The following is a 27,227-nucleotide window of genomic DNA, read 5'->3' as shown; positions in this document are numbered from 1 at the left end:
TTCCAGATCACTATTCATATTGAATATGCATGAATATCGAATAACTTTGTATGACATTTTACTGAGGATATTATTTAGGAAGCAATTGTTTACAACTACGTATATGGATATTGTGGGGAAAATACATTTACGATTATTAGGCTGAATGCAGAAACTGAAAAAAACTGCTCAAATCCGAGTATCTTGCAAGATGCCATAGCTTTAAGTTTAACCCACAAAGGACCACTTCGATGATAAACGGTGTTACGTTTGAATGTCATGCACTGAATGTGCTATACATGTACACGTAAGAGTTCGAGGATGCGCTCAGCAAAAGACCAGCATCGCTTCCGAGCCGCGAGCAGCAACCGGCAGCTTTGTCAATCACATCTAGCTTCCGCCTCCTTCACCGCGCAACCGAACTACCGGAAAACCCCGAGGGGTGGGACTTAAGTAAAGGCGTGCATTTTAACCAATGAGCAGTTGGTATAGCAGGACACTCACCAATGGGAGTAAAGTATTGGGAGCATGTTTAATTTTTTAAGGTTGGTTGAGTTGGTTGCTGTTAAAAAATAATTTTGGTTGAAGGGTCTGCGTTTTGCCTTTCCTTTGCTTTTTTGTGACGTTCGCCGCAGGCTCGTAGACCTTTTAAATTGCTCACAATAAATAAAGCACAAGAGAAGGCAGAAGAAGCCTGCTCGATTTTTTTCGAGTCATTTGCGTAGCTGGTTACATGTTCTTGATTCGTGCCAAAACCAGGGATCTATGAAATTAAGGCGAACAGGTAGCTAGCTAGGCACCGAAGTTAAGGTAAGAACACTAGCGATTTCGTGAATTTCGGTGTTTACTCCTGCATGTTGGTTACGCGTTGTTAAATGCGGAGATTCTGGCGACATGTCATATTTTTAAACCGTAGCTAGTTGTCCAGTCGGATTGTGTTGAGTGTTGCGTTAATTGTGCAATATCATTAATTAATCTGGAATTTGGTTATAGTAAGGATGCCTGCTAGCTGTTTAATTGGTACAGTAGAGTATCCAATCAAGGCCCGAGGACGGCGGCGGTGACGTCATCGCGGCGAGTAGGTGTCAAGGCTGCCGGCTGCGTCCAGCCTGGACCGTAGGCGCGCGGGTTTCTTTTCCGCCGTGCATCCAAAACACGCCGTCCAGGAGCCACATGTAGCCGGGAGGAACGCGATCTGTCAGCCATACCTGCCGTTATCTCCTTTACTGCGTGTGTGAACATGGCAGCCTGTCCAGTCTCCTCCCCTCTAAAGACTGAAGTTGCTGTTGCTTTTCTGACAAGCAGTCGCTCCGAAGTTTATGCAGAATCAAGAACGTGGCTTTTTCACACGTGGCATTAAGCTCCTACTTTGCTTGTTATGCCAAAAATACATTACTTAACAGTGTACCATGTTCTTCATTCCCTTGTATCACTAATGTTACGTAAGAATCTGGAGGAAGGCACTGCTCAGTACAGTGTATTCCATTACATTTTTTGAACACTGCTATATGCCTTGCTTCTATCCAGTGATGTTCAGTTTGGATTGTTGTGAGTTAAATTGCAAATGTTATGTAGCCGCTGTGGTTTTGTGAGGGGAAGTATGCGCTCACCTCCATCGCCATGCCACTAAATGAGGATGGGGGTGTGTATGATTTAAAGATGCATGATGAGAGTAAGGATAGTGCAGCTTCTCAGCATTGGCATGACGTCCCACGCGCCGGAGATGAGCGCACGCCGCTGGACAGTAAACAAGGGGCCGTTTATGTAAGGCGGCGTAAGGCTGCGTTTAGTGGGCGAGCCGCGGTCTGCGCCATGCTGCGGGGGGTCACGCAGGGGGGGTCGGAATGCGGCGGGATGCTGTTCTGGGGGGGCTCTGCCACAGAGCGGGTCATGGCGCGCGGGGGCGCGCTCGCGATGCGGCCATGCTGCCCATTGCTAGCCTAACCACATTCGCCCTTTGCTTAAATTGTTTGTTTATTTATTTATAATTTATTTATTGTGTCCCGTTTCGTCCTCGTTGGACGCTTATCGGCTGTGGTTAATGATGGAAGGATATAGGCTGTAAACCTCGCGATGGGTGGGATTATCAGGTGCTGTCACTCGACCTATTGATCACCTCTTCGGCTCGTATTGGATCAGGGCCGGCAGTGATTGACAGCACACAGTATTTTCCGCCCACTTGATGTCTTCCAGCATTGCTGTTTACTGTCCTTACATTAACCACTAAGAACTGAATCTGATATAGGGTCAGGAGATGGTAGGGTATCTGTCTGTCCTTTTAAATTTAACTTCTTATTTTAAAACAATTCACAGCTGATATTTCAAGCCGTCCTTATAACTATGTCTGACACAATTCAGCTGACTAGCTGCAGGATCCTCCTGGGAACCAACAAGTTTTTTGTCAGAAATCCTGTTGCTTGTTGCTACATACCCGCTGCCATAGGTGCTTCTCTTTCAAAGTTTTGCCATGTAATGTACATAGTGCAATATAATTCTTTCACACTAGTGCCAATGCATCCAAGACGATATTTACAACAGTTAATGGCGATATGCCAATAACATTTACGTGTGTAAAAACTGATAAATAATATGCAGTATTATTTTACCGAACCAGGTTATGTGTCTGACACAAGGGTAAGAAAGTAGCCTTCTCCAGACTAATTTAAAGCATACACATTAAGGTTAAAGCTTCATGCACCTTTCTGTCCCGCTGAATACAGTACGCTGTGTTAAAGCCACCATCATCTGCAGCACTACCCACCCACATTTTAAAAAAAAGTATTCAGGATAAACCTATATTTTTAGTTTTCTGAAGGAAAAAAAAAAACATTTGTGTAGGATGATAAGACTGGTGTTTCCACAACATTGTGAGTGAAAGCACAGTTGTAACCCAGCACTTTACTGGTCCCTGTTTGTTTAAAGGCTAGACACACAGCGTATATTATTGAGATGAATACTGCGTTCCTGTTTTTGCTGTGCTACCGTGGGTATGTTCATCCTGCAAGTTTATCCAGCACTCAGTCCGCTGGTGGGTCTCACAACCTTTTCTCAGGGTTGCGGGGGGGGGAGGGGGTGTTTTGCTTCTATTAGCCCTATTAGCCACTTATGTTACTTTATTTGCTTTAACGACAAAATTTCCCTTTGAGACTGATTTAGTGAGAGTCTTATAAGAGCATTGTGGCACTGGATTATCTGTGATCTCACACATTTGCGGCAGAATCCATGTTTGGCAAGGCTGAACCTATTTCATGTTTCAGACATCATTACCGCCTCATGTTTATAAATCACTGTCCCTGTGTACAGCTTGTAATTGCACTCACAATTATTTAAGGTTTGTAAAGGGGTTTGTTTTTGCGCAGCATATTTACTGGTTTAGTGACATTGTTCTAACAATGTTGGGGCAGTGGAGGCCTCATGCTTAGGGAATTGCACTTGTAATTGAAAGGCTGCAGTGAGGTAGTACTGAGGCGCCCTGAGCGTGGTACCGCCCCCAAGCACTGCACTCCAGGTGCTGAATTAGCTGTCACTTGTTGTGTCGCGATGTCACGTATGGGTTGAACGCGGAGGACATGTTATGTTGTGTGCTGTGGTGTGTCAACAATCACAATTAGTCAGTTTCGTTTCTCTTCTCTCCTGAAATCTCAGTAGCTTAGGCAGGTGAATTGATGCTGTTTGAACCTGAACCCTCACCCTTCTCTGTAAATATTTCTCTATTTTTTTATTTTTTATTTTTTTTTTGTTTGTTTGCATGGGCAGGTCCTTAATGCTCTGGCATCTGCCTGAGAGCATGCAGGTGTCCGACAGAGAGGCCATGTGGGGATCCAGCGTTGGCACCCCATGACCGTCCCTCTGCCTGCCACTCCCCCCGTCGATTTATCCCCGCTGCCTCCTGCCTTGGTTATGCGGCCGTAGCAAACATGAGCTCTGTGCTCTGGAGCCAAGAGAAACCAGCCGGGGGCTCGCGTTACTACATGGTGGTAAAGGAATGCACGGTGGAGAGGCCGTCGCAGAAGACGCTGAAAGTGCTCCGAGGCAGCATCGGCCAGGCCTGCCCCGAGCGCAACAGCCTGGGCCGCACCCTGCCCCCCAGCAAAGGAAAGCGGAGCCTGCGTATCCTGGACCTGGCCAACGTGGTGCTGGGCCTGGACGAGAAGGACGTGCAGGAGCTGGACGACCAGTTGGCTGAGCTGCTGTTCCCTGTCACCAACTGCGAGGAGCGCTACAGCTTGCTACGCAGCGAGGCACGCCTGGAGCAGGCGCGCGCCATCGACTGCGGCTCCAAAGTGCAGGTGCAGCTGCGCCTGGGAGACCAGCCGCTGCCCGGTGTGGTTCGCTTCCGTGGGCCGCTCATCCCCGAGAGGGTGCTGTCCGGAGTCTGCTTCGGAGTAGAGCTGCTGGTGAGTGCCTCGACATGGCTGAAACTCATCTGCTGGCATTGGTATCGGTGGCGGTATCGGTGTCGGTGGTATTAGCGTTCGGTGTAACAGTGCAGCAGTGGCTGTCAGACTCGCTTCCCTTCGCCTAGTTGTGGTAAAGCTCATAGCTGGGTTACTGAGGAACTGGAGGAAAGATGCAGAGGCTGAGTGACCCACTCTTATGTCTGTGTCGGGGAGATAAGCGGGGGGAGCCGTGAGCTATGAAGCTGCTCTTGCAGGGCGACGCGCTCAGTGTTCACTGCTACTACTAGTGAGGAGCAGCAGCAGGCCTTAACAGTCTGGCTTCTGTCATCATCTTGGAGCTCCGTCCGCCGCCTTCTGGGACTTTGCGGTCATGTCCTGTCATGTCTCATCATTCTCCATCCCTATAGCGCCCCTGTTTCTGGCTGCAAAGTATGCCCCCCCCCCTCAGTGAGTCAGAGTGCGTAGGTGTTTCTGCACACTTGTTGAGGGTGAGGATGTGCTCCTGCGTGGGTGTGAGTGTAGGCGTGACCATCTGAAAGTAACGAACCAATCGCTCTTACTGGTGGAAATGAGACGCACACATTTTTGCACGGGAAATTTCTGTGGTGGTTTTAAGGATAAAATAACATTATTTACCACAAATGCTATTTCAGCAACATTTTCTAACTGGAATATTTAAATAAAAAAATCCTTTTAATTTAGCTCCTACCCATAGGACTGGCTGTTGATGCCCCCCCCACCCCCCACCTTCTGCTTAGCTTAGTGTTTTGTTTTTCTGAAGGTCTTAATAAAACAAAATATATCAATTGAGTGATTTACTTGCCTGTTTAGTGGTTTAAAATTTCCATAACTTAATATGTGCTTTTTCTGGTCCATAAAAATGCTTTGGGGAAAATTATGAATTTTCATGAGTTTTTTTATGAGTTAACTAGTCTACAGTATAACTAATACAGGTTGGTTTCTGTGAGATTGTGAGGAAGTTGCCCAAGCCACTTCCTTCTCTACCAAGGAAATCAAAGTGTGTAAAAATAATTTTTTTGAGAAACAGGTGCTCAGAAAAAAAGCCCAGCTAACATGTGACAAAGAACAAACAGTCACACAGGGGATCAGAATTAAATGACTCGTACCAGCAGGTTAAGGGCTACATGAGCTCTAGCAAAAATAAAACGTGAAGAGTTCGGCAGCTGTGTTTCTTAAGCCGCTCTTCAGGGAGACCCAGACAGTCCGCATTTTCGCTCCCTCTGAGCTTCCAACACGTCTATAGAAGTTCATCGCTGTTTGATTCAGGTGTGGTTGGAGGGAGCAAAAACATGGACAGCACGGGGGCTCCCGAGGAATGGATTGAGAAACACTGGCCTAAAGCACAGTAAAACATATCGTCATATGGGTAGCGGAAAAAGGTGAAGCTGGTTTAAACATGGTTTGGTTGATCTCATGGGAAAAGATGAGGGGTGGCCAGTCTTACCCGCAAAGGGTCAGTGCATATGCAGGTTTTTGGGGTAACCTTTAGGTCAGCTGTTCAAACCCAGGTGTGAGGACTCTTCAGCCAATCAGTCCTCTAATTAGTAATCTGATTAATCTGGTTAAAACCCAGATACCCAATGGCCCTTTCTGGATAAGACTGCCCACCCCTGGAATAGATGAGCCCTCTTAGATCCATGTTATATTTATACAGATGCTCCTCTATGAGATACGTTCCGTGCGGCCGTTTGTAACTTGAAATGTTCGTAAGCCGTTATTCAACATCTTTTTAAGGCTATACAAAGAACTAGGATGCTGGGCGTACACATGCTATGCTGCTGGTGCAGCGGGAGTAGTGTCCAGAAGTCATACTAGGTGGAATTGGCACGCAGAAAAAAAAATCATTGTTGCGGACAAGAAACCGGAGCCCGAACACGTTTTGGCCCTGGTACGAGCCGTCTTCGTTCGCATGTCTGAAAGCTCGTAAATTGAAAGTTCATAAGTAGAAACTGTATTGTGAAACTGTGGTTTGTCTATATGGAAGGAGATTGTTCACAGGGAGTCCTGTGTGTATGTGGTCATTGAGGTCTTGCTGAACATGTGCTTTTGTGGGTGTGCCTGCAGGCAGATAATAAAGCCACGTTATAGGGTGTGGCTTTAAAATGGGCGTGGCTCGGTGAGTGGCCATGGTAGTGTACCTTTGTGGATCCCCCCCCCCCCCCCCATGTGAATGATCGGCTCTCCTGTCTGGGCCCCCAGGAGCAGGGTCGGGGTCAGGGCTTCACGGACGGCTCATACCAGGGCCAGCAGCTGTTCCGCTGTGAGGACGAGTGCGGCGTCTTCGTGGCCCTGGACAAGCTGGAGCTGTGGGAGGATGAGGAGGAAGCGCCCCGATCGCCGGACCCTCGGGAGCCTGACTTTCCAATCAACTCGCGGGTGGTGGTGCAGACCCGGGAAGGCCCCGAGTCCGGCACCATCATCTTCTGTGGCCTGTTGCCTGGCAGCGAGAGCCTGGGATGCTATGTGGGCGTCGACATGGTGAGCAGCTTCATGTTTTAAAACCTGCCGGTAATTGAATAATCCTCTGTGGTGTGAATGATGGTATTTTTATAAAAATGCATATATCAATGTAAAATGTCCATTGTTTATGGCTGCGTATCTAAATGGGATTGCAGTGATTGGGAACTGTTCCATAAAGCAATGGTAATGCAGTTATGAATGTGATAATTAATATTCTGTATACTTCCTGGAAGAGGCTACAAAATGCTCCATATTTATACAATACATGTGAGTACATTGTTAGGTTTCTATTGGTCTGGCTCCCATTGTTAACATTATGGCCTCACTATGGACATGCTATGTTGCGTGTGCATGTGCTTGTGTGTGTGGTCCAGGTATGCATTAAATTGTGGGGAGCAAATGACTTGTTTTTGATGTTTTTTGGTCCCCACGAGGGGAAATTCTGTTTTATAAAAATCTGTGTCTGAAAACAAAATACTAAAAATGTAAAAGCTCTTGTATTTTGCTTGGTTACTTATGGTTAAGGTTAGAGCTGGGTAGGGGTTAAGGTTTTCATTGTTGGGTTTAGGGCAGGGGTGTCAAACTGCAGTCCTGGGGGGCCGCAGCCCTGTGTAACTTTTTTTATCTCTCTTCCACCACAAACGATTGAACTCAAGAGCTGTGTGGTAATGAACAGTTGAAACAAGCATGTTAAATGAGGGGAAACCCAAAAATGCGCAGGGCTCCAGCCCCCCAGGACTCGAGTGTGACATCACTGGTTTGGGGTTTTGGCCTTAGAAATCAATGGACAGTCCCTGCAAAGATATGAGTACAGTATGTGTCTATGTGTGTGTCTATGTGTGTGTCTATGTGTGTGTCTATGTGTGTGTCTATGTGTGTGTCTATGTGTGTGTGTGCTGAAAGGCCATAATTTTATAGTTTCTCTGGAGGTGGGTGGTCCTTCAGTATGGGTGTCTTGCATGCTGTACAGAGAGAGTGACTGGAGCACTCACAGGGGTACAGTGCTGGCACTAATCTGAATTCCTGATGGCTGCTTTCTCGCTGTCTGCCGTCTTAAACATTTAGCCACGCTTCCTGTAAAACCAGTCACTGCAACTGGAATTGATGTGGACACAACAACAACAACAACAACAACAACAAATTTATTTTTATATAGCGCATTATCACAACATTACATTGTCTCAAAGCGCTTTACAGCATCCTCACCCAAAGCCCCCAGTGAGTAAGCCATAGGCGACAGTGGCAAGGAAAAACTCCCTAGAAGGAAGAAACCTTGGGAGGGACACGTGTTAGGTGTGTCAGCTTGTACTTCGAAGACTGGGATAACTTGGTAAAAACCAAGAAAATAAATGAGACATGTAGGTGGAATGGGAGATGCGCACGCAGGATGAAATTAAGGGTACCTGAAAACGATCCGAGGGGACGACGGCTTTCATTCTCCATTTAGCGTTCTTTTATTATTTGAATAGTTTAAAAGAAAAGGGAAGTAAAAGCAAGTTGGGTAAATTCTAATGACGATGCAATATGTCTCCTGCTGAGGAGAGGCCCACAGAGCTGGTAGGGCCGCACATAAAGGCACTTCTCTGATGCGGCCGCCTCCCTGACAGCAGTCCCTAGCATTTAGCAGACACCCGAATGCCTGGGGCTCCGCCCTGGAGCTGGAGTCTTTCCCAGGGTGCAGCTGGTGAGGTCCCCGCCTCTCCCACCCGACCCCGTCCCAAGAGGAGGACAGAGAGCGGGGTGGAAAATGGAAATTGACATCACCGGCCGCTGTGGGCAGAGGGCCGGCGTGGGAATGACATGGCTGGCGCATAACTGCAGGTCTGAGGGATGAGTAATTTAGGTGACGTCCTGCCCTACTTCTCCAGGACAACCCCATCGGCGACTGGGACGGCTTCTTCAAGGGGAAGCTGCTGTGTAACTTCGCCAGCCGCGAGCACACCCGCCTCGTCTCCATCTGCGACGTGATGCGAGGTACGCTGAACCCCCCCCCCCCCCGCCTGGTGCATAAAGCCGGGTTTTGTTGCCGTTCCTCTCCCTAGCCTCCACAGAGGCGTCTTTGTCTCCCCGGTTGTTTTTGCGCCTCGTCCGCTCGATCGCCGCACTTGTTTATCAGCTCCTCTGTTGTTTCTCGCCTCGTCTGCATTGACCGTCTGACTGAACGTTTAATTGGAGCTGTTAAAAAGTGTAGTGCCACCAGATTTCTTCAAGGTGTTTTTGTTTCCGCGGGAGAATGGAAGCGACTAAGACTGTTTCAGGGAAGTGTTTCTGAGTTTTGAGCCTGAGGTTCAGAGATGATATCCTGGTTTGCCTACCATGGAGTAATGTTGAGTTGACTACTCTTAACAAAATGAGGCTCAAGTTCATTGGTTGGTTAGTAGCCAGTATTGTTTTTTGTTGGTGCTCAAAGGTGGACCGGTGGCTTGGTTCTTTTGGGGGATGTTTAGTGAGTCTTTGTGAAACCTCAGTCATGGTTTTTATTGTATTTTCTTCTTTCCGTTTTCAGAGTCCTCAGTGCAAAACTCACGACACAACTTTGCATCCAGAGGAAGTGGCAGCGACAAACCTCCGGCCTCACAGAATAAAGGTACCAAGTGCCGTCGGACGTTAGACATGTGAGCTGGAACGTACGGGGAAGAGTGTCCTTGGGCCTGATTTTAAATGCTTGTGCGTGTGTGTGTGTCTGTGTGTGGTAGCACCATAGTTGAGTTCTGTGTTGTCCTTTCTGAACAATGACTTGGGAAGTGGAGGGGAAACCCCGGTATGTGTTTTGCTGATCTGAGATGCTGAGCTTTGATGTAGTGCTGGATGTGAACTCGCTGTGTACGGCTGCACACCTCTCAGCCATGACCAGAGCTGACAGACTGATTCGAGAGACATTACTGATAGTTACTGTTTGGGTACTGCCACGCTGCTGTGCGTCTGTTGTTAAATATCATGACTTGGCAGTTCCAGGAGAGTATGAATGTGATTTGGGTTCCCTCATTTGCCGCTGAGGGTGACGCATGCCACAAAACGGAAACTGTCTGTGCGGAAACAGTTGTCTTTCAGAATGACGCCACCCTTTTTTTAGATCTATCTACAGGGGACGTTGTGTAATGAAAGTCTAAATTGCTTTTGGACCCAGTGGATAGACATGTCTGGGGGAAAAAAAACGTGTTTTTACTACGTTTGTTTTTGTTAACATAATGTTGACACTTCTATTATGTGAGAATATTGAGGAAGATAATCATGCAGAAATGTGTCACTAGGGGTTATAGTCTGAAAGGTCTGTTCCGCTTTGCTGAATACCTGCATCAGTGGGACCGATATAACCTGACGTGTGGCAAAAACTGTGATGGAATTTGTGTACGTGTGGGTGGTCTTCAGAAACAGACGATACTTTTAAGTGGAGCAGCTACTCATTTCATCCTGTCAGCTATTTAAAAAATTAACCACGTTAACCAAATTCCCAGACGTTAACCTGTCATTATTTTCGTAGTGAGGTCTCTGCAGCTTTTCCTTAATTAGCCTGCTGCCATATGCTGGCCGAGACAAGCGCTAGTCTCCTGCTTCTGCTAAGGATAAGTGGTTGCGGGATGGATGGATGGATGGATATTTAACCAGGGATATCGATATCCTTTATTATTATTAGAGCTGTCATGATTGCTCGATTTTCTAAACCCAATATTTAAAAAGCATCGATTTAAAATGTTCTTTTTCGATCACTCGGCAATATGCGCATAGCAGACGAGGGTGCAAATAAAGAGCGAAATGGTCAATTGTGTGTGAGCACTTAACATTAAAGGTGAATGAAAATGCAAGTCGTATGTCAGTATTGCAAAGCAGAGTTTAAAATATCACCACAGCAGGACTGCAGTGCGAATGCCTCTTAAAAGACGATATTCAGGTGCGACAGACTCACCAACTCATGAGATGTTAGGCATAGATATGATTTAACCATAGATTTTGGTTAAAATACGATTCCTATCGCATGTGAAAATAAAACAAAGGTTATCCCCATCGCTTAGCCACATCATCTAACATCATACGGTACATGATGACCATACACTTTTATTTTTTTGTGAATGTATTGGTTGTCTTTGGCTAAACGATACTGACATAAGTTCACATTCTGATATTTTAGGTTTTTGCAATATTTAGGAGTTGCAGATTAAGTATATAGCCAAATGTAACTTTTATTCCAACGCAGTCTGCCAAATAAGTTAGTTGTGAGCTGGAAAGCAGTGCTGACAAATCACTTGCTTACACAATATTTCCTCCACGGAATGCAAAATATTTCCATTCAGAAGAGGACAAATGTGTTTTTCGTGACCAGTTCTTATTTGCTTTTCTCCCGTTCTCTCATTTTTGTTTACTTTCTCACAAATCGGCCACATGGTCTATGACTGAGTCCAACAGCAAAGATGAGATTGATAATGATTATGATTGTGATGTCTTGGAGAGCGCATGCAGGGCACATGCAGAAGCAGTGGCAGTAAACGTTTAGACTGGTTTTTTTTATTATTAAATTTTTTAACATACACTGCATAGTGCTGAAAAGGAACTGTCATTAAAATTGCGAAGCTTGCTAAGTTTGGTTTCCTATAACTGGGTAAAAAGATTTCAGTGCAGTTTATTGATGGTTTGAACCCAGCAGGTTCTTGCGATGTGACAAGTGCATTTGTATGAAATGCCATGAAGATATTAACATTAGGGGGCGGCATGGTGGTGCAGTGCTTAGCACTGTTGCCTCACACCTCGAGTCTCCGTCTGGGTTTCATGTGTGTAGAGTTTGCATGTTCTCCCCATGTCGTCGTGGGGTTTCCTCCGGGTACTCCGGCTTCCCTCCACTGTCCAAAAACATGCGACTTAAGTGAATTGGAGTGCCTAAATTGACTGTATGTGTGACTGAGTGTCTGTAATGGCTGATTTCTTCCATCCTCGTGGCAATTGCAATGTATATATTATATTATAATTAATCTGACGATTCTTTCAGTAATCGTTTATACAGTACTGTGCAAAAGCCAAAAAAAAAATTATGTTCAAATAACTGTCATGTTGGTGTAAAACTATGCTGTTATGCCTGGCAAAGTGTGTCAGCTTAGCAATTTCAAAACCACCGCTAAAATAACCCTATTATTTCCAGCAACCATACAATACACCCGTGTATGTTTTGACCTGACCACTAGACCACCTCATATATCTATTCAGTATCTCATTCATTTTTTTAACTAAGTTAATTAAGCGAGCTGGTGGTGAAATTTAATAAATACATAGAATGGTTCGGGTGCCACTGAGGAGAAGTTTGAGAACTGAAGCGGTGTTCATCTAGCTACCCAAGTAGATATCAGTAACTTTTTGGAGCACAGAAGACATTTTTACTAGTTTTTATTGTGTTACTCGTAATTTTCATATGTTCTTATGTTAAATTATATTTTTTGTTCTAAGAAAATGTGCACTTACTACCCAGATAAATAAATGGCGTTAAACATTTCTTTTGAGTGCCTAAGACTTTTGCACAGTACTGTATATATTACTTAAGCAATGCAATGGTAAAGTTTGTTTAACCATTTAACTGGTTAAAAAGAATGATCAATTGTTTTTACAAGGGTTAGACAATGAAACTGAAACACCTGCTTTTAGACCACAATAATTTATTAGTATGGCGTAAGGCCTCCTTTTGTGACCAGCACAATACCAGATCATCTTAGGAATAACAGATACAAGTCTGCACTGTGGCCAGAGTGATTGTGAGCCGTTCCTCTTGCAGAACAATGGCCAGGTCGCTACATGATGCCGGTGGAGGAAAACTTTACCTGACTCGCTCCTTCAAAAGACCCCAAAGTGGCTCAGTAATGTTCCGACCTAGTGATTATGCAGGCCAGGCGAGATGTTCAACTTCACTTTCATGTTCATCCAACCAGTCTGTCAGCAGTCTTGCTGTGTATATAATCATCTTGATACACGACCTTCAGGGTACAATGTCCGAACCACTGGTTGAAAGTGGTCTTCCACAATGGTTCGATAGTTCTTGGCAGTTTCGAGCTACCCCACACCGTAACTCTCCTGGATGTGGGAGAGACAGTGAAGGTGGACTTGTTAGAGAATAATACATGTTTCATATTGTCCACAGCCCAAGATTTGTGCTACTGGCACCATTGAACTCGATGTTTGGCATTAGCACTAGTGAACAAAAGGTTGGCTATAGTACTTCAACCATGAATACTGACCCTGTGGAGCTCCCAGTGAACAATTTTGGTGGAAACAGGAAAGTCGAGGTACGCATTTAATTGCAGTGAGTTGGGCAGCTCTGGGTTTTGTTTTGGGCACATCCTGGGTTAGTACTTGGACGCCCCATTCGGAGAGCTTCCTCTTGTGTCCACAGTTACTCCTGTTGGATGTGGTCCGTCCTTTTTAATAGTATGCCGACATTATTCTTAACACTATAGCTCTCAATGCACCACAAAGACTTGCTGGTCCTGGTCACAGTTGTGCCAGTAAAATGTGCACCAACAATTTATCCTCTTTTGAAGTCTCACATGCCTCCCATTATGTTGCGTGGATTGCAATAGTTTATGTACAGCTGCGCTGTTGCTCTGCTAATTCAGCCTTCACACTCTGCTGTTATTGATGGATTGTGCAAACAGTAAAGACCAGGCCATGCATATATAGGCATGAAACCTCAAACACTGCCCATATATACAGTAATATAATTGCAGTGTAACACACACGCAGCACTGAGATGTTATATAGATTGAAATTTCTTTGGTTCAAATCAGTGTTTTTCTGTTGTACTGGTGCAGCCTCCAAAGTGTGATGGATGTCAGTGTGTTCTGTCCTTATATTAATACTGCTAAATAGTGCACTTGCGTCTGGACATTCTTTGGAAGCCCAGTTTAGTCACACTTATGCCGAGTCATGAATGTTTGTAATGTACTTTTTGCTGCACTTGTACGTCATTTTGTACTATATTTAGAGTGATTGGCTGGTTGCCGGTTAGTGCCAGTCAGGGTGTAAATTAGCGGCCACTCACCGATGGATAGGTGCGTCTGTAGTGTAAGCTGCTTGTTGACATTTGTCTTCATGCTTTTTAGTCAAAGGGGAGTAAAGGCAAAACTTCAGCTAGAACTTTCCTGACCTCTAGTGGTCATTTGGGTCCAATTGCTTTGAAGCACTTTGTTGTCAGCATGTTATATATAAGCGGTGGTGTTCAGCCACTTGGCTGTTTCTCTTCCAAGAGAAATAAACTTGAAGCTCGTCTTGCTGCTGGTGCCCTGTCTGCTTTTGCTTCATGTCCTGGGCGTTCATCCAGTGCGTTATTCTGGTGTGGGCAGTCGTCATTTCAGCCAGTAAGCTCGGCCACATTCCTCGTCTTGTCTTAGTGCTGAGGATATAAGGAACAGCAGCTTTTATTTTTTTCACAAGGGGCTCTTTTTGAAGGTTTCATCTATGGCTATTTTTTTTTCTTGATGGCTGGACAAGGGGGGGTGTCGGTGGGGTATTTTCTGACTTCTTTGGGGTGGGGGGGACCTTGAAGGTTTTCAGTGTATAATGGAAATGAGGATCTGTATGAATATTTAAACATGTTTCTTTCTAACACAGACATTGTGTGTGTGTGTGTGTGTGGGGGGGTTTAATGCTGTGGGACCCTAACCCCCTGACCCCCCAGGTGAACATGCTGAGGAAGACTCTCGTGCCCTGCTCACTGTGTCTCTGTCCAACTCTTATTTACAGGCTTAGGTCTGCAGTGTGGAAACAGGAGCAAGTCTGAGTTTTATTATACTTTTAATGGCAGCTCTGTCGATCATCCCGTGCAGTCCAAATCCAAAAGCACGTGGTATATTGACGAAGGTAATGCTTGCGAACCGAGCTGGGGGGCTCGGCGGAGAGCGACCTCTGTGGCCCCCACTGACCCTTCTGATTCTCCGCTTTCCAGGTTATCAAACGATGCCTTGAGACATTGTCATTTCCTTCTCCCGTTTTTTTTTTTTATTTTTAATTTTTTTAATTAATTGGAAATGATGCGGCAGCTGGCCACTGAGATCCTCACCGTCAAGCCTTAGTTAGACCGGGGGTTCTGGTGCATGCACGGCATGACCTGTGTGTGACCGCTAGCTTTTAACAATGCGCCCAGGCATAACGTGCTCTGACAGGGCTTCCAGGAGAGGAAGCGGTTCTTAAATGTGGCACTTGTGCATTTTTTTTGCCTTTGCAGTTCCAATACAATGACATGGCTGATTGCTTCTGGGGCTCAGCTGTGATGCAAGTGCAACATTTGCACAAAGACACCGCTGTTCAAAGGGATTTATATGGCCTGCAGTTTATCCCACTGTACAAGAAGGCCATTTTTTTTTAAAGAAGCCGTTCAGGTCACATTCATCGCGGGGCCCATTTCAGTCCTGTCACTAAATCCCCGTTTTTGCACACCCTGCCTACAGGTGGAACTGTTTACAAACCTTGAGTTTTCAGCATGAGTTTAGTCTGAAATAACGCAGTAAAAGGAGCGATAGGCAAATGAAGCGTCATGAACCGTTTGCTGTATTTTTTGGCCCCACTAGATGGTGCTGTTGGTTTGCTTTGGGGCATGCTTTGAGCCCTTTTATGAACAGAGTACCATTTAATGAGGTCCAAAAATATGACAAATGGTTCATGACACTTCACTGCATCACTAAGTAAAAGCCCCATGTTTCTGTCCTGTTGGGATTGGCAGGGCGCATTAGTAAAAGACATGCCTGCATGGTGTAGCTGTACATGTGCTCCTGGCGATAGGCTGCAGTATATGGTGTGTTCACAAGTCGGTCGCTTTGGTCTCTGCTGTAGCACCTGCCTTAATGTAGATGCACATGTGGAACTGGGGACCGCAGTACGTCAAACAAGGTCTTCGTCTGGACTGCGCTGGTTAGCTGCAGTTCAGATAAGATGCTGATTTGATGAGTTGGTGCATGCATGCATGTGCGGTGATCGCACCTCCGCTTGGCATGACGGTGTGCGTAACCGGTGTGTTGCTGCCCTCCGCAGTTGGAGAAGACCCCGCCAAGTCCCTTACAGACACGCCATCTGACTTCAGCCAGGTGTCCCCGCCCTCCCGGGCCACGCCTACCGGCTCACTGTCCAGCGACAACAAGTTCCACTCGCTGCCCTTCTACCCAAGCAGGAAGTGCGGCCCCAACGGCGGCATGACCAGCAGCCCCATTTCATTGTCCGTGCAGTCTGTGGCCGCAGAACAGCACGAGCCTGCCCCCCAACCTGCACCCACGCCCACACCTCCAGGCCCGCCCGGCAACCAGTACGGCCTGGAGGTCGGCTCCCTGGTGGAGGTGAAGGAGAGCCCCCCTCTGTGTGGGGTTATTCGCTGGGTGGGCCAGCCCCCGGGGCTGTCAGAGCCTCTAGCTGGCCTGGAGCTGGTGAGTATCACAGTGTATCAGTGTTTCCCCAACCCAGTCCGCGGGGATCCCCAGCCAGTCCATATTTTTGCTCCTTCCTTGCTCCTAGCCAATTAAGAACAGCAAATACCTGGTATCGGTGTGTTGGGAGCTGGGAGAGAGCAAAAACGTAGACCGCTGGGTGTCCCTGAGAACTGGCTTTAGCAACACTGCTCTATATTATGTTCATTTAAATTTCTTTGCATTACTCTGCAGAACACAGCTTTTATATATGTATGTGTGCTTGTGTAAATAATCTTAGTACAACACCTTTTTGGAGTAGTACGGTAGCTCTGTAGATAGCCATCTAGGGTTGTGTACCGTTCACATTTGGTACCTGGAAATCCGTTCCAATACCCAGTGGTACTTTGTTCTGTGCTTTATTCTCTCTGTAATTACCAAAAATATAATTTCAGTTTGTAAATAATAAATCCAAACTTCAGATTTTACTTTAGAACGTTTTACACACCATGCAAAATTAACACCCCCTTTTCCCTCCCCAAACATGTTGCATGGGTGATATCATAGTTTTTTTTTTATTTATTTTTTTATCTATGATTATGTCTGCACGTATAACCACTAAAATTATTCAGTGTAATTATATTTAACCTTCTAATTTCCAGTACATAATTTTTTATGCTTGGTATAAAACCATCAAACAGTTTACACGTTTTATTTAAATTTAACATTGTAAATTAGCCTTTTTCTACAAACACTAAAACACAGTGTGTTTCGTCCTTGCGCACAAGTGTTACAATACTAATGCTACTGTGATGTCCATATCTAATGAAATTAAATAACAACATAAATAATAAACTATCGAAAACACAAATCATTCCAAACAAATCACCCTTAAAATGGAATACAGTGTGCCACATAACAAATAAATAAATTACAATGTGCCAAACAGCAGCACCAGTGCATGCAGGGCCCGTGGCCGGGCAGCTTATCCTGTTATTGTCTTGGATTAATTAACAAAACGAACTAGCGAACGAAAGAAAGAAATCAGCTCTCAGACGGAAGCCAGCACCATTGACTCATGTAGAGAAGCTCAGAGCTGACTCCTTTGCAGCCACCACATCACTAGTGCACTGTACCCTCTCACCCAGATGTGCTCTCAGGTACAGAAATTTGATGCCAATTGATTTGGCATAAATCAGTACTGGATAACTGGGATGATACCCTGAAAAGTACCAAGTCCGATACCCAACCCTGCTGTCATCTTGCTCCACCAAGGATGGGTGTTCATATCCCATCTCTACTTTGTGCAAGATCAGACTTGCACACAGGCTGACATGGACTGTTGCCCGGGGCCCCAATTTTAATATTTTTTTTTTAATCAGGTTGTTACATATTGTTCTGTATGTAATGTTGTTGTTAATGTTATTTAATTCTGTAGATAGGGCCCCAGCAATGACTTTAGTCCCGCCCCCCTTAATTCAGCCTTGTGTGAGTGTACTTTCTTTATGCCTTGGGTTTCCTAGTGCTGTCCAAAGATACGCAGTTGGCGAATTGGCAGCATTAAATTGCGAAGAGGGTGTGAGGCTGTATGAGTGTCATGTGATGGATTAACAATCCTGTCAAGGGTGTATCCCAGCCCTTGTCCCCTGCGATGCCTGGGACCGGCTCCAGGCTCCCCGCAGCCCTGACCAAGATAATCGGTCAAAAGATAGATGGAAGGTTTTCGTTTCTACTACAGTATTTTGAGCTCTTAGTGCTTTATTGCACATTTTTTACAGTACTTGACAAGGTGTTATGTTAGATTGCCATCATTTATAATGTATTATAGCAGTTTGCAAAATTATAGGAAGTATGCATTTGAGTTCCGTGTATATTTAGTAATCTGCACAGTCCACTTTATATTACTATATATATATATATATATGGTTTTACCATTAAAGGACATTTTATCCTTTTTGCATTTCAGTTATTTGTACACCTAATTTGTAGTAGGTAATTCCTTTACTTAAAGGCCGAATGGCTGGACCCATTAGCCGCTGCCATGTAATTGGTTATGCTCTGGTGTGACTCGTTCCCACCCCCCCTCAGGAGGAGGAGTGCATGGGCTGCACAGACGGCACCTTCAAAGGCACCCGCTACTTCAGCTGTCCGCCAAAGAAGGCGCTGTTCGTCAAGCTGCGCTGCTGCCGGCCAGACTCCCGCTTCTCATCGCTGCACAACCCCCCCAACCCCATCGAACGCTGCAACTCCATCGGTGAGCCAGTGGGCCTGTCACCTGGGACCATTTTGGGGAGGGGCAGGGTAACAGGTGGCTGGGCTGAACCCCCCCCCCCCCCCCCCCCCCCACATGCTGATGGTATAGCCCAGCATAGTGCATTACCTTTGAATGTGTACTGAAGGCTGGATGGTCCCATGGGTCTAATGGGGGGGGGATTCCCTTTCTGACTGTCTGCAGCGTTCGGGTCCTACTTGAGTGAGGTGGTGCATGAAAACACACCTCCACGCACGGAGAACGAAGGCCTGGAGATTATGGTGGGCAAGAAGAAGGGCATCCAGGGTCACTACAACTCCTGCTATCTGGACTCCACCCTTTTCTGGTAAGAGCGTATTACTGCCCCCTTGTGTTCTCTGCGTTGGGTTCTTGATGTGTTATTATTAATTTGTTTTTATTTGACCTGGTGGTTCAAAGTCGTACATATTTCAGAGAGGTAAGTAAGCCTGTTGGATGAGGTATCCGGCACCAGAGCAGATGACCCTGAGTAACCCGTGATGTGAGCTGGGTTTGAAGCCGGAATCCCGTTTGGACTGGAGTGAGCCCACTGGGCTGGGCTGGGCTCTGTCCTAATGGGCGTCTCCTCTCCTGCTCGCAGCCTCTTCTCATTCAGCTCGGTTCTGGACACGGTCCTGCTGCGGCCGCGGGCCAAGACGGACGTGGAGTACTACAAGGAGACTCAGGAGCTTCTGCGCACGGAGATCGTCAACCCACTGCGCATGTGAGGGTCGCTGCCGCAACTACCGGCGCAACATGCAGCATTCACTTTCCGGCCGTCGCATTCACTGCTGTTAAAAAAGGGGTGGTCTTTATTCGATGTGTGCTGTGGGATCAAACTCGCCCCCTAAAATAAAGCCAGCACTCCCACTGACCTGCTGGCCCTTATTGACGGACCTAACTGAGGGTCAGCCTTGAAGCCCAGTTCTAACAGCGTTTCCGCACCTTTTCCTGACTATATGGGCGAGAGGTTCATACACGCTGCAAGAACTGGGTGTTTTATTTTTCCTGTAGTTACTTTTCTATCCCATAATACCCTTCACTTTGTATCCCCTCTCTCTACTGTTGCTGTGGTTTTCGGTCATGCTGTCGCCAGACCTTTACGTGGTACAGAGACAACTTCATTTCACAGGGAAGTTTATAAAAAGCACCGGGTTTCGTACCGCAGAGGTTGCGTTGCGTTGATGAGTACCATGTGCCTCCATCAGCCACGGGTACGTGTGTGCCACCAAGGTGATGAAGCTGAGGAGAATTCTGGAGAAGGTGGAAGCTGCCTCTGGGTTCACGTCTGAGGAGAAAGGTGAGTATGCTGATTGGATGGCAAGCTGGGGGGGTGGGCTTGTGGGCTAGCATCCCTCAGCATCTCTTCAGCTTTTCGCACCGCCATGTGTATCTGCAGACCCTGAGGAGTTCCTCAACATCCTGTTCTACCATATACTAAGGGTTGACCCCTTACTGAAACTCAGGTGAGCAGCTCTGGTGACTTTCAGATTTCATATTTGTTTTTCTTACTGGATTCACGCCAGTTGGCTTTGCTCTGTTACCTGTCCCCCCCTTTTAAAATCCAACAACCCCAAAATCGGGAATATGGGGGTATCAAAATTCGGATATAGGTCGACGACAGAGCGAAGACCTGGTTGCAGTTTCACAGTGTCACAGATTAATCCCATTACATGGATTCTTTAGATCTGCAGGACAGAAAGTCCAGGACTGTTATTTCTATCAGATCTTCATGGATAAGAAGGAGAAGGTGGGGGTACCCACCATCCAGCAACTCCTGGAATGGTCCTTCATCAATAGTGATCTCAAGTTCGCGGAGGTAATGCCCCAATGTCGGCTGCGACTCTCGACGTGCCATCTGCACATCAGATGGATGTCCTTCCGCCCAGTTAACCCAGTACCTTTCTGCCCAGGCGCCTTCCTGCCTTATCATTCAAATGCCTCGTTTCGGAAAGGACTTCAAGATGTTCAACAAGATCTTCCCGTCTCTGGAGCTGGACATCACCGATCTGCTGGAGGACAGTGAGTAGGAAGGCCATTGGTGGGGGTGGGCGTAAGGTCGAAGGGCATCACCGTGGTTACCATAATGGTGGGAATGGTGTGTGCACTGGTGGTGTTAGTATGTGTGCATGCCAGACATATGCTGGATTTATCAGTGCTGTGCCGGTGTGTGGCTGGCCTCAGCTCCCAGGGAGTGCCGCATCTGTGGAGGCCTGGCCTACTTCGAGTGCCGCGAGTGCTACGAGGACACTGACATCACGGCGGGCAAGATCAAGCAGTTCTGCGAGACGTGCAACACACAGGTAGGCGCAGGCGGGGAGCTCATACTCGGTACCTCCACGCTTGGCTGTAACTTTGTACATTCAGTTGCTCCAGGGACTGACTGACCCTGCCTGTGTCTGTTAATGTAATAAATGTAGTCCTGCTAGCATGTAGTGCCCCCTAATTCCTCTAGGTGGAAACAATTGGCACTTGTAGTTCTACCAGCATGTAGTTTCATAGATTTCCACTAGGTGGAGACAACACATAAGTAATGCAGTTATTATCCAGTAGCTTGTAGGATGAGAGCCGCTTACAATGGTTGCTCTGTGACGACGTTCGCTTCTTCCATACAGGTCCACCTGCACCCCCGGCGGAAGGCCCACCGGCATGGCCGGCTCTCAGTGCCGCGGGAGCTGCAGGAGGGCGTTCGCCGGCAGGGCATCTTCCCCCGCCAGCGCATGCAGCTCTTCGCCGTGCTGTGCATCGAAACCAGCCACTACGTGGCCTTCGTCAAATACGGCGCCGACGAATCCGCCTGGCTCTTCTTCGACAGCATGGCGGATAGAGACGGTACGTGCAGGGTGCCAGCTGCTATTAATTAACGGGCGGCCCGGTGGCAGGTGTTTGCCCACGTCCGCTGCGGTTGCGCCGGATGTGTGAATGCATCGCGCTGTCGCTGCCAAATTGGCAGAGCCTGTCACTCTACTTTACGCGAAATGTGTGGAAAATCAGTCTTGGGAAGCAGCAGCAGTAGCTGCAAATCCGTATGTTTGACTGAAATGAGAGGATTCCGGGCACGGGGAGGTTGGTGCATCTAAAAGGCAGGACCTTTCGTCATTCACAACCCAGCGTTGAATTCACTGTTGTGCCCCCGAGCAAAGGCCCTTAACTTGCTCCAGGGACTGGCTGAACCTCAAAAAATGTATGTCACTTTGGGTATTAGCATTTGCTGAATTTAATGGATTGTAATGGATTCTGTGGATCCCCAGGTGGACAGAATGGCTTCAACATTCCCCAGGTGTCTCCATGCCCAGAGGTGGGCGCCTACCTGAAGATGACCCCCGAGGAGCTGCACGAGCTGGACCCCAAGAGCATCCAGGGATTCGCCCGCCGTCTGCTTTGTGACGCCTACATGTGTATGTACCAGAGTCCCACCATGAGTCTCTACAAGTAGGCCAGGCCAGGCCCAGAGCTTCTGTGGACGGACGGTAGGGGGGGGCAGACACGGGGCCTCGGCCACTCCCTTTGCCCAATTTCTACACCCAGGTCTACGACGTGAAAAGGGAAAGAACAAAAACCCTGTTGCACTGTGCATTTGTCCAAGTTTTTGTCGATCCATGTCTCTTCTAGTGGTAGAGAGGGGTGTGTGTGTGTGCGTGTGTGTGTGTGTGCGTGCGTGAGTGCATGTGTGCTCAAGTGCACATGTTTGTGACTTGAAGCGGAAGCCACTTGTTGGCGTCCGACACAACGGAAGAGTGAAAAGACTCACCATATAATCAGGAGCGGACTCTCTGTCCCTGGCTTTACATCAGGGCTTCATGTGACTTTGTTGCTTTAAAAAAAATAAAATAAAAAAGTGTGTGTGTGTATATATGTATGTATGTATATACACACACACACGCACACACACACACGCATATATATATATACATACACGTATATATGTGTGTGTGTGTGTATGTGTGTGTGTGTATATATACATACATATATATACACACACACGCATACATATATATGTATATTTATGTATAAATGCAAAAAAAGTGAAAATGTATATAGTGGTTAAAGGAGTCGGGAAAGGTTGTGTGTGTAAAAGTTCCATCCACTGTAACTAAATTGTCTAATTGAAACCAAAATATATAAATGGAAGTTTTTTTTTGGAAAAGATAAATAGTACTTAAGCTCTATATGAATTGTTTTGTGTGCTGTTGCTTTGACAGTTTTGAGAATCTGTCATGGTTCCTGTCATTTTGCATGGGTCAACATTCAGAACAAATGTTAATACATATTGCAGGGGTCATGTACCAGGTCGTGTTCTAATACGCTGTTCATTTGAAACAGTTCAGGGTACCCTCTTTAAAAAATCCAAGCTCTATGCTTTCTCAAACATAAAAACTTGGGATTCAGGCCTGCTCTTGCAAAGCTGACCTAGGTGTCGATGTGAAACGTTTGGCTAAGTTGCTTTTGTTACCATTTAACAAGCCATTAGCTTTTATTTGCAGCAACGGCTCTTATTTGTTATAACATTTTCTCTCACTTAATGCTTCCACTAGCTACAGCAGTATCCTGCCAGTGTATTAACAGCATTGCATTGTGGGAAATAAGCAAGCTGTTCTATGCCTTAGGATTGGCATGTTGTTACTCATCCCACCATGGCCTGGGATACAAGCCTTCCCATTAAAATAATAAGTAAAACTGACTGAACACTCAGTGAGTGTGAAGCAGCATGTGGTTCTGTGGGTTAGAACCATGCCTGTCATCAGAAGGTTGCTAGTTCGAATCCTAGAGTCAGCAGAGTGATATCACCATGGGGCCCTTAAGCAAGGCCTAATTCAGCCACAGACCCTGCTGTCGTGAATGTGTTTCGCGTTGGATAAAATTGTCTGCTATATAAATTCATGCAGTATAGTAAAATGTAATGATGGACAAAATGATGTTTCATGAACCATTTTTTGACCACACTAGATGGTGCTCTTGGTTTGCTACGGGGCATGCTTTGTGCTCGCTCTTGTACAAAGAGCGCCATCTAGTGGGGTCAAAAAGTACAAAAAATGGTTCATGAAGCATTATTCTGTCCTTCACTAGTAAAATCAGTGGGGGCCGCCAGTATTAGGTCCCCCTTTCGCCAACACTGCTGTGTGTTATTGTTCACAGGCAGCGAATAGTATAATGTCCTCCCCACCCCACAACCATCACCACCCCCACCACAAACGGCCTTTTCCTAAGGCACTCTGCCTGTGTAGGCCAGCAATGGCTATATCACACCCATCCCCCATGAAATCAGCGGAGGTGCATATGGACACACTGGATAGTAGCTATAAAGGCTTCTGAACTGGCCCCAGGGAGCCACATGTACAGGAAAGAAGCAAATAGCTCAGTGTTACTACCACACATCATTCACTGCTGATTCCATCAATGTTAACTAAAATAAAAGAACCTATTTTGAATGAGCACCTGTCTATGTGTTTTTGCATGGGATGGGATGGGGGCGTGGAAGAAATCCGAGCATTAACACGTACGGACATACTTTGAGCCTGGCTTTAAGTACTGTTACCGTCATTTTGGTGGTGGCAAGAGTCATAGGAGCGCAGTTAATATTGGGGAGGTTAAAGCTTAATACAATTTAAAAACAAAGGTATATTTAGGGGAGGGAACCAACTTAAATATTGAAGGGTACATGCACCCCTCATTTACTCCGATCCTGGGGGTGGCCACAGTTCCAAGATCTTTCCATGGGTCACTGGGTGACACAATGATTGTTTGTGGAGGTTGTAGACGTACATGGCATTATGTTTCTCTGCTTTTTAAAAACAAAGTCAAAGTTTTTAATATACGCATGAATCCTTATGCAGTTATTTTGTGACTAAATGTACAATCCTGTCTGTCAGGGTACAAGGTACGTGACATCCACGCAGGAAGAGGTTGATTCTAACTGAAAGGGCCTGTGCGTCCAGCTGTTCCTCCTTTTGGGTCATATGACCTCCGTTCTCCCTGATGCCCTTGGCATCCCACTTGTACGCTGCTGGCTTTCGGCTAAAAGTTGGAGGCCCAGCGGTAAGTTCATAACTGCCAGATAAGTATTCGTCAGCACAGCAGCTGGCGCACAATGCCCTCTTGTAGCTTTATGTGACAACATATGCCAGCCGCCCTTCGCATGCGATAATTTAGCTGGGGGAGCAGATGGGCTAAAGTATTGTTATTCTCACTCCAGCTCCGATCCCGGGGGGGGAATTGCTAAATAAAATCAAAGCAGATGGACCGCTGGGGCCTGGGCTGCGCTAACGCTAAACAGCTAATGTGCTGCCACCGCTGGTGGGTCGCTGTCTTTGTGGGCCTGATCACTCCCCTTTGGAGGGGCTCGGGCGTCTCACTGGGCACTGGCTCAGGATCAAGGTTCAGGAATGGGCAAAAGCTACAAAAAATTGCACAAAGCTGTATGAATCCATATTTCCTACAGCCGACCCTTCTGCAACCAGACTTTTTCCATCGAAATATCCAGGGCTGCGAACCTTGCGTGACCACTGACACTTTCAGACACTCATACAAGAAATCTTATGGCAAATCTATATTATTTCATTATAAACCTAAAATTGGCTACATCAAAATCAAATAAGAAATTATCAAAAATAATAAATTAGTAATTCACAAATGTGTAAATTATATGTACAGTTGAGTGCTGGTTTGGAGTCTTTTGGTAGCCTCTCGTGTATTTTCTCGTGGTCATCATTGTGTCTCGTGTTACTGCTCACCAAGTGGACCAAACTTTTTTACGTGGTTTTTCCAGATTCTGCCCTTAAATCCCGTGATGTGGAAGGGTTGACTGTAGGGCTGGGCGATATGACCTCAAATCAATATCACGATCCATTGAACGTTTTACCTTGATTACAATTAATGAATGATTATTTTGTTTTTGTTTTGTTTGGGTTTTTTGCCCTCATATGTGACTGACAAGGTTTATACTGTAAATAAACTTTAAAAACTTTTTTCTAATGAAAGACTGTATATTTTTGATTTCAAACTGAAATCAACTGAATGAAACACACAGGTCAACCATTTATGATTATTTATTGAATATTTCGAACAACTGAAACCAAAGCACCAATCGCTTGAAATGAAAACGTCTTATGATAAAGGTCACATTTTAGTTTTAATGTAAAAGCAAGCTCCCTAAAAAAGTAGAAAATAAAAAGCTTGTATTCATGGAAACAAAATAAATTACAGTGGAAACCGTTTATAGTGATTACGCATGTATGGGTGAAATTGATCGCTTTAAGTGGATGATCACTATAACGGATTTTTTTTCTTTATGTCTCAGGTAGATTACCATCTAATTGACATTTGTATATTTATTACACGAATATAAGTTAATAAAACGCTATTTACTAAATTTAATTGACTTTCAAAATACAGTACAGCTGTTTCAAACACTTCTCAAATTACAGTGCTGTACAATTAAGTTAAATTACTGAACTGTGCATCATTGAAATGCGGTATAATACTGTACATAAAATATAGCTTATTGTAGTTTCGCTACTAAACCTCCAATGGCTCCTTCGCAGTTTATTATAATCTTTGATGAGACTATATTCATAATTGGGAGAAAATTAATTTCTTTTTCCCCGACATGTTTTATGTGCTGGCAGCATTAGCCTTCGGTAGCTATAACCAGAAGCAGACGGTTACCGCAAGTCAAAGTAGGCTAGTAAAGAAAAGAATTACAGTAATTTAACATTTTTCCATATGTAATGTATAAAAACACCCAACATGAATAACGTATGCGGACCACTTGATTTCTATAAGCGAATTATTTAAACAGAATTTATAGAGAAATGATTCTGTCCGAAGCTTTTTGATCGATATAAACGGCTGATCACTACAACCGTGATCACTGTAAACAATTTCCACTGTATTTTAAATATTGCTAGTGTTTAAACCGATTGGTGGTATTACCTATGGTAGCTGAAACTGTTTTTGCGGAGTGTTTATACTTGATCTCTTTTTGTTTTCCTTTGGTACAAACTGCTGAAATAAAACAGCTGGGAGTTTGAGTTCGCCTCCATGCTGCTTTACGTCGCACACTGGACGGGCCGGAGTCACCTGACAACTCACGCGATAGTACGAATAAGGGGACGGTACATGAACACAAGTATTAACGTATTAATATACATATATTTTTAAGTATTAACAGAATATAAAAACCCGAAATAACCATCATGGACAAGACCACGTCGATTAGAGGTATTGAATGTCAGCTTTGATTAATTTCCGATTAATTGCCAAGTGATAGTTGACTGTACTCTAAAATTTCCTATTCTTTTTCAAGTTTCTAGATTGACACATCACAGAAATACATATTTAAACTTATGTGACTGGTAATTTATGGCTGTCGTCCTGTTTTAAAAAGACGCTGATCGGCTAAAGTAGTTGGATAGGAGGAAGAGAGAGAGACGACGAGCACGTGGCATTGGATTCAGAAAAGAATAAAGGTAACATACCGCTCCGGTTAGTGTTACACAAATCTTTGTGTGTCTATGTAATGGCAGTGACTTTACTCCGTTTCAAGTTACAATATTTTTCATGCTTCCCGACACCACATTTCTCCACCGTATTTACAGCATCTAGGTGCTCTATTGCTCTATTGAGTTTACAGACGTCTTCGCTTTTTCACGGCTCCAGTGAATAAAAACGTGCGAGGATAATTGTTTTAGCCTTGCCTGGAGCTGCATTTCACACGAACGTGACCTTTCTGCT

At 45.5% G+C, this 27,227-nt stretch overlaps 1 protein-coding gene across 2 annotated transcripts; it reads left to right on the top strand.

Annotated features, from left to right (window-relative positions):
• The first annotated feature begins 515 nt into the window (after window positions 1–515).
• Window positions 516–22,352, top strand: cylda (cylindromatosis (turban tumor syndrome), a). Of its 2 annotated transcripts, XM_049030656.1 has the most exons (17): window positions 516–789; window positions 3,736–4,376; window positions 6,600–6,878; window positions 8,729–8,834; window positions 9,367–9,447; window positions 14,577–14,693; window positions 15,861–16,246; window positions 18,314–18,479; window positions 18,681–18,822; window positions 19,096–19,218; window positions 19,703–19,794; window positions 19,894–19,960; window positions 20,181–20,313; window positions 20,408–20,516; window positions 20,679–20,797; window positions 21,110–21,326; window positions 21,746–22,352. In XM_049030656.1, the coding sequence occupies exons 2-17, from the start codon at window positions 3,897–3,899 to the stop codon at window positions 21,928–21,930; spliced, it is 2,802 nt and encodes a 933-aa protein (XP_048886613.1). In that variant the 5' UTR covers window positions 516–789; window positions 3,736–3,896; the 3' UTR covers window positions 21,931–22,352. The 2 variants fall into 2 exon arrangements, with proteins under 2 accessions (XP_048886613.1, XP_048886614.1); XM_049030657.1 differs by lacking the exon at window positions 14,577–14,693.
• Window positions 22,353–27,227: the final 4,875 nt, after the last annotated feature.

Source organism: Brienomyrus brachyistius, chromosome 11, assembly GCF_023856365.1.
Source record: "Brienomyrus brachyistius isolate T26 chromosome 11, BBRACH_0.4, whole genome shotgun sequence".
Lineage (NCBI taxonomy): Eukaryota > Metazoa > Chordata > Actinopteri > Osteoglossiformes > Mormyridae > Brienomyrus > Brienomyrus brachyistius.
Note: the sequence above shows the minus strand (reverse complement) of the source record. Positions and strands in the feature narration are given on the sequence as shown.

Coding starts and splice junctions, on each gene's coding strand:
- cylda (XM_049030656.1), top strand. CDS start 3,897: ATGAGCTCTGTGCTCTGGAGCCAAGAGAAACCAGCCGGGGGCTCGCGT. Junction 20,314..20,407: donor GTGATCTCAAGTTCGCGGAG/GTAATGCCCCAA, acceptor CTTTCTGCCCAG/GCGCCTTCCTGCCTTATCAT. Junction 21,327..21,745: donor CAGCATGGCGGATAGAGACG/GTACGTGCAGGG, acceptor GTGGATCCCCAG/GTGGACAGAATGGCTTCAAC.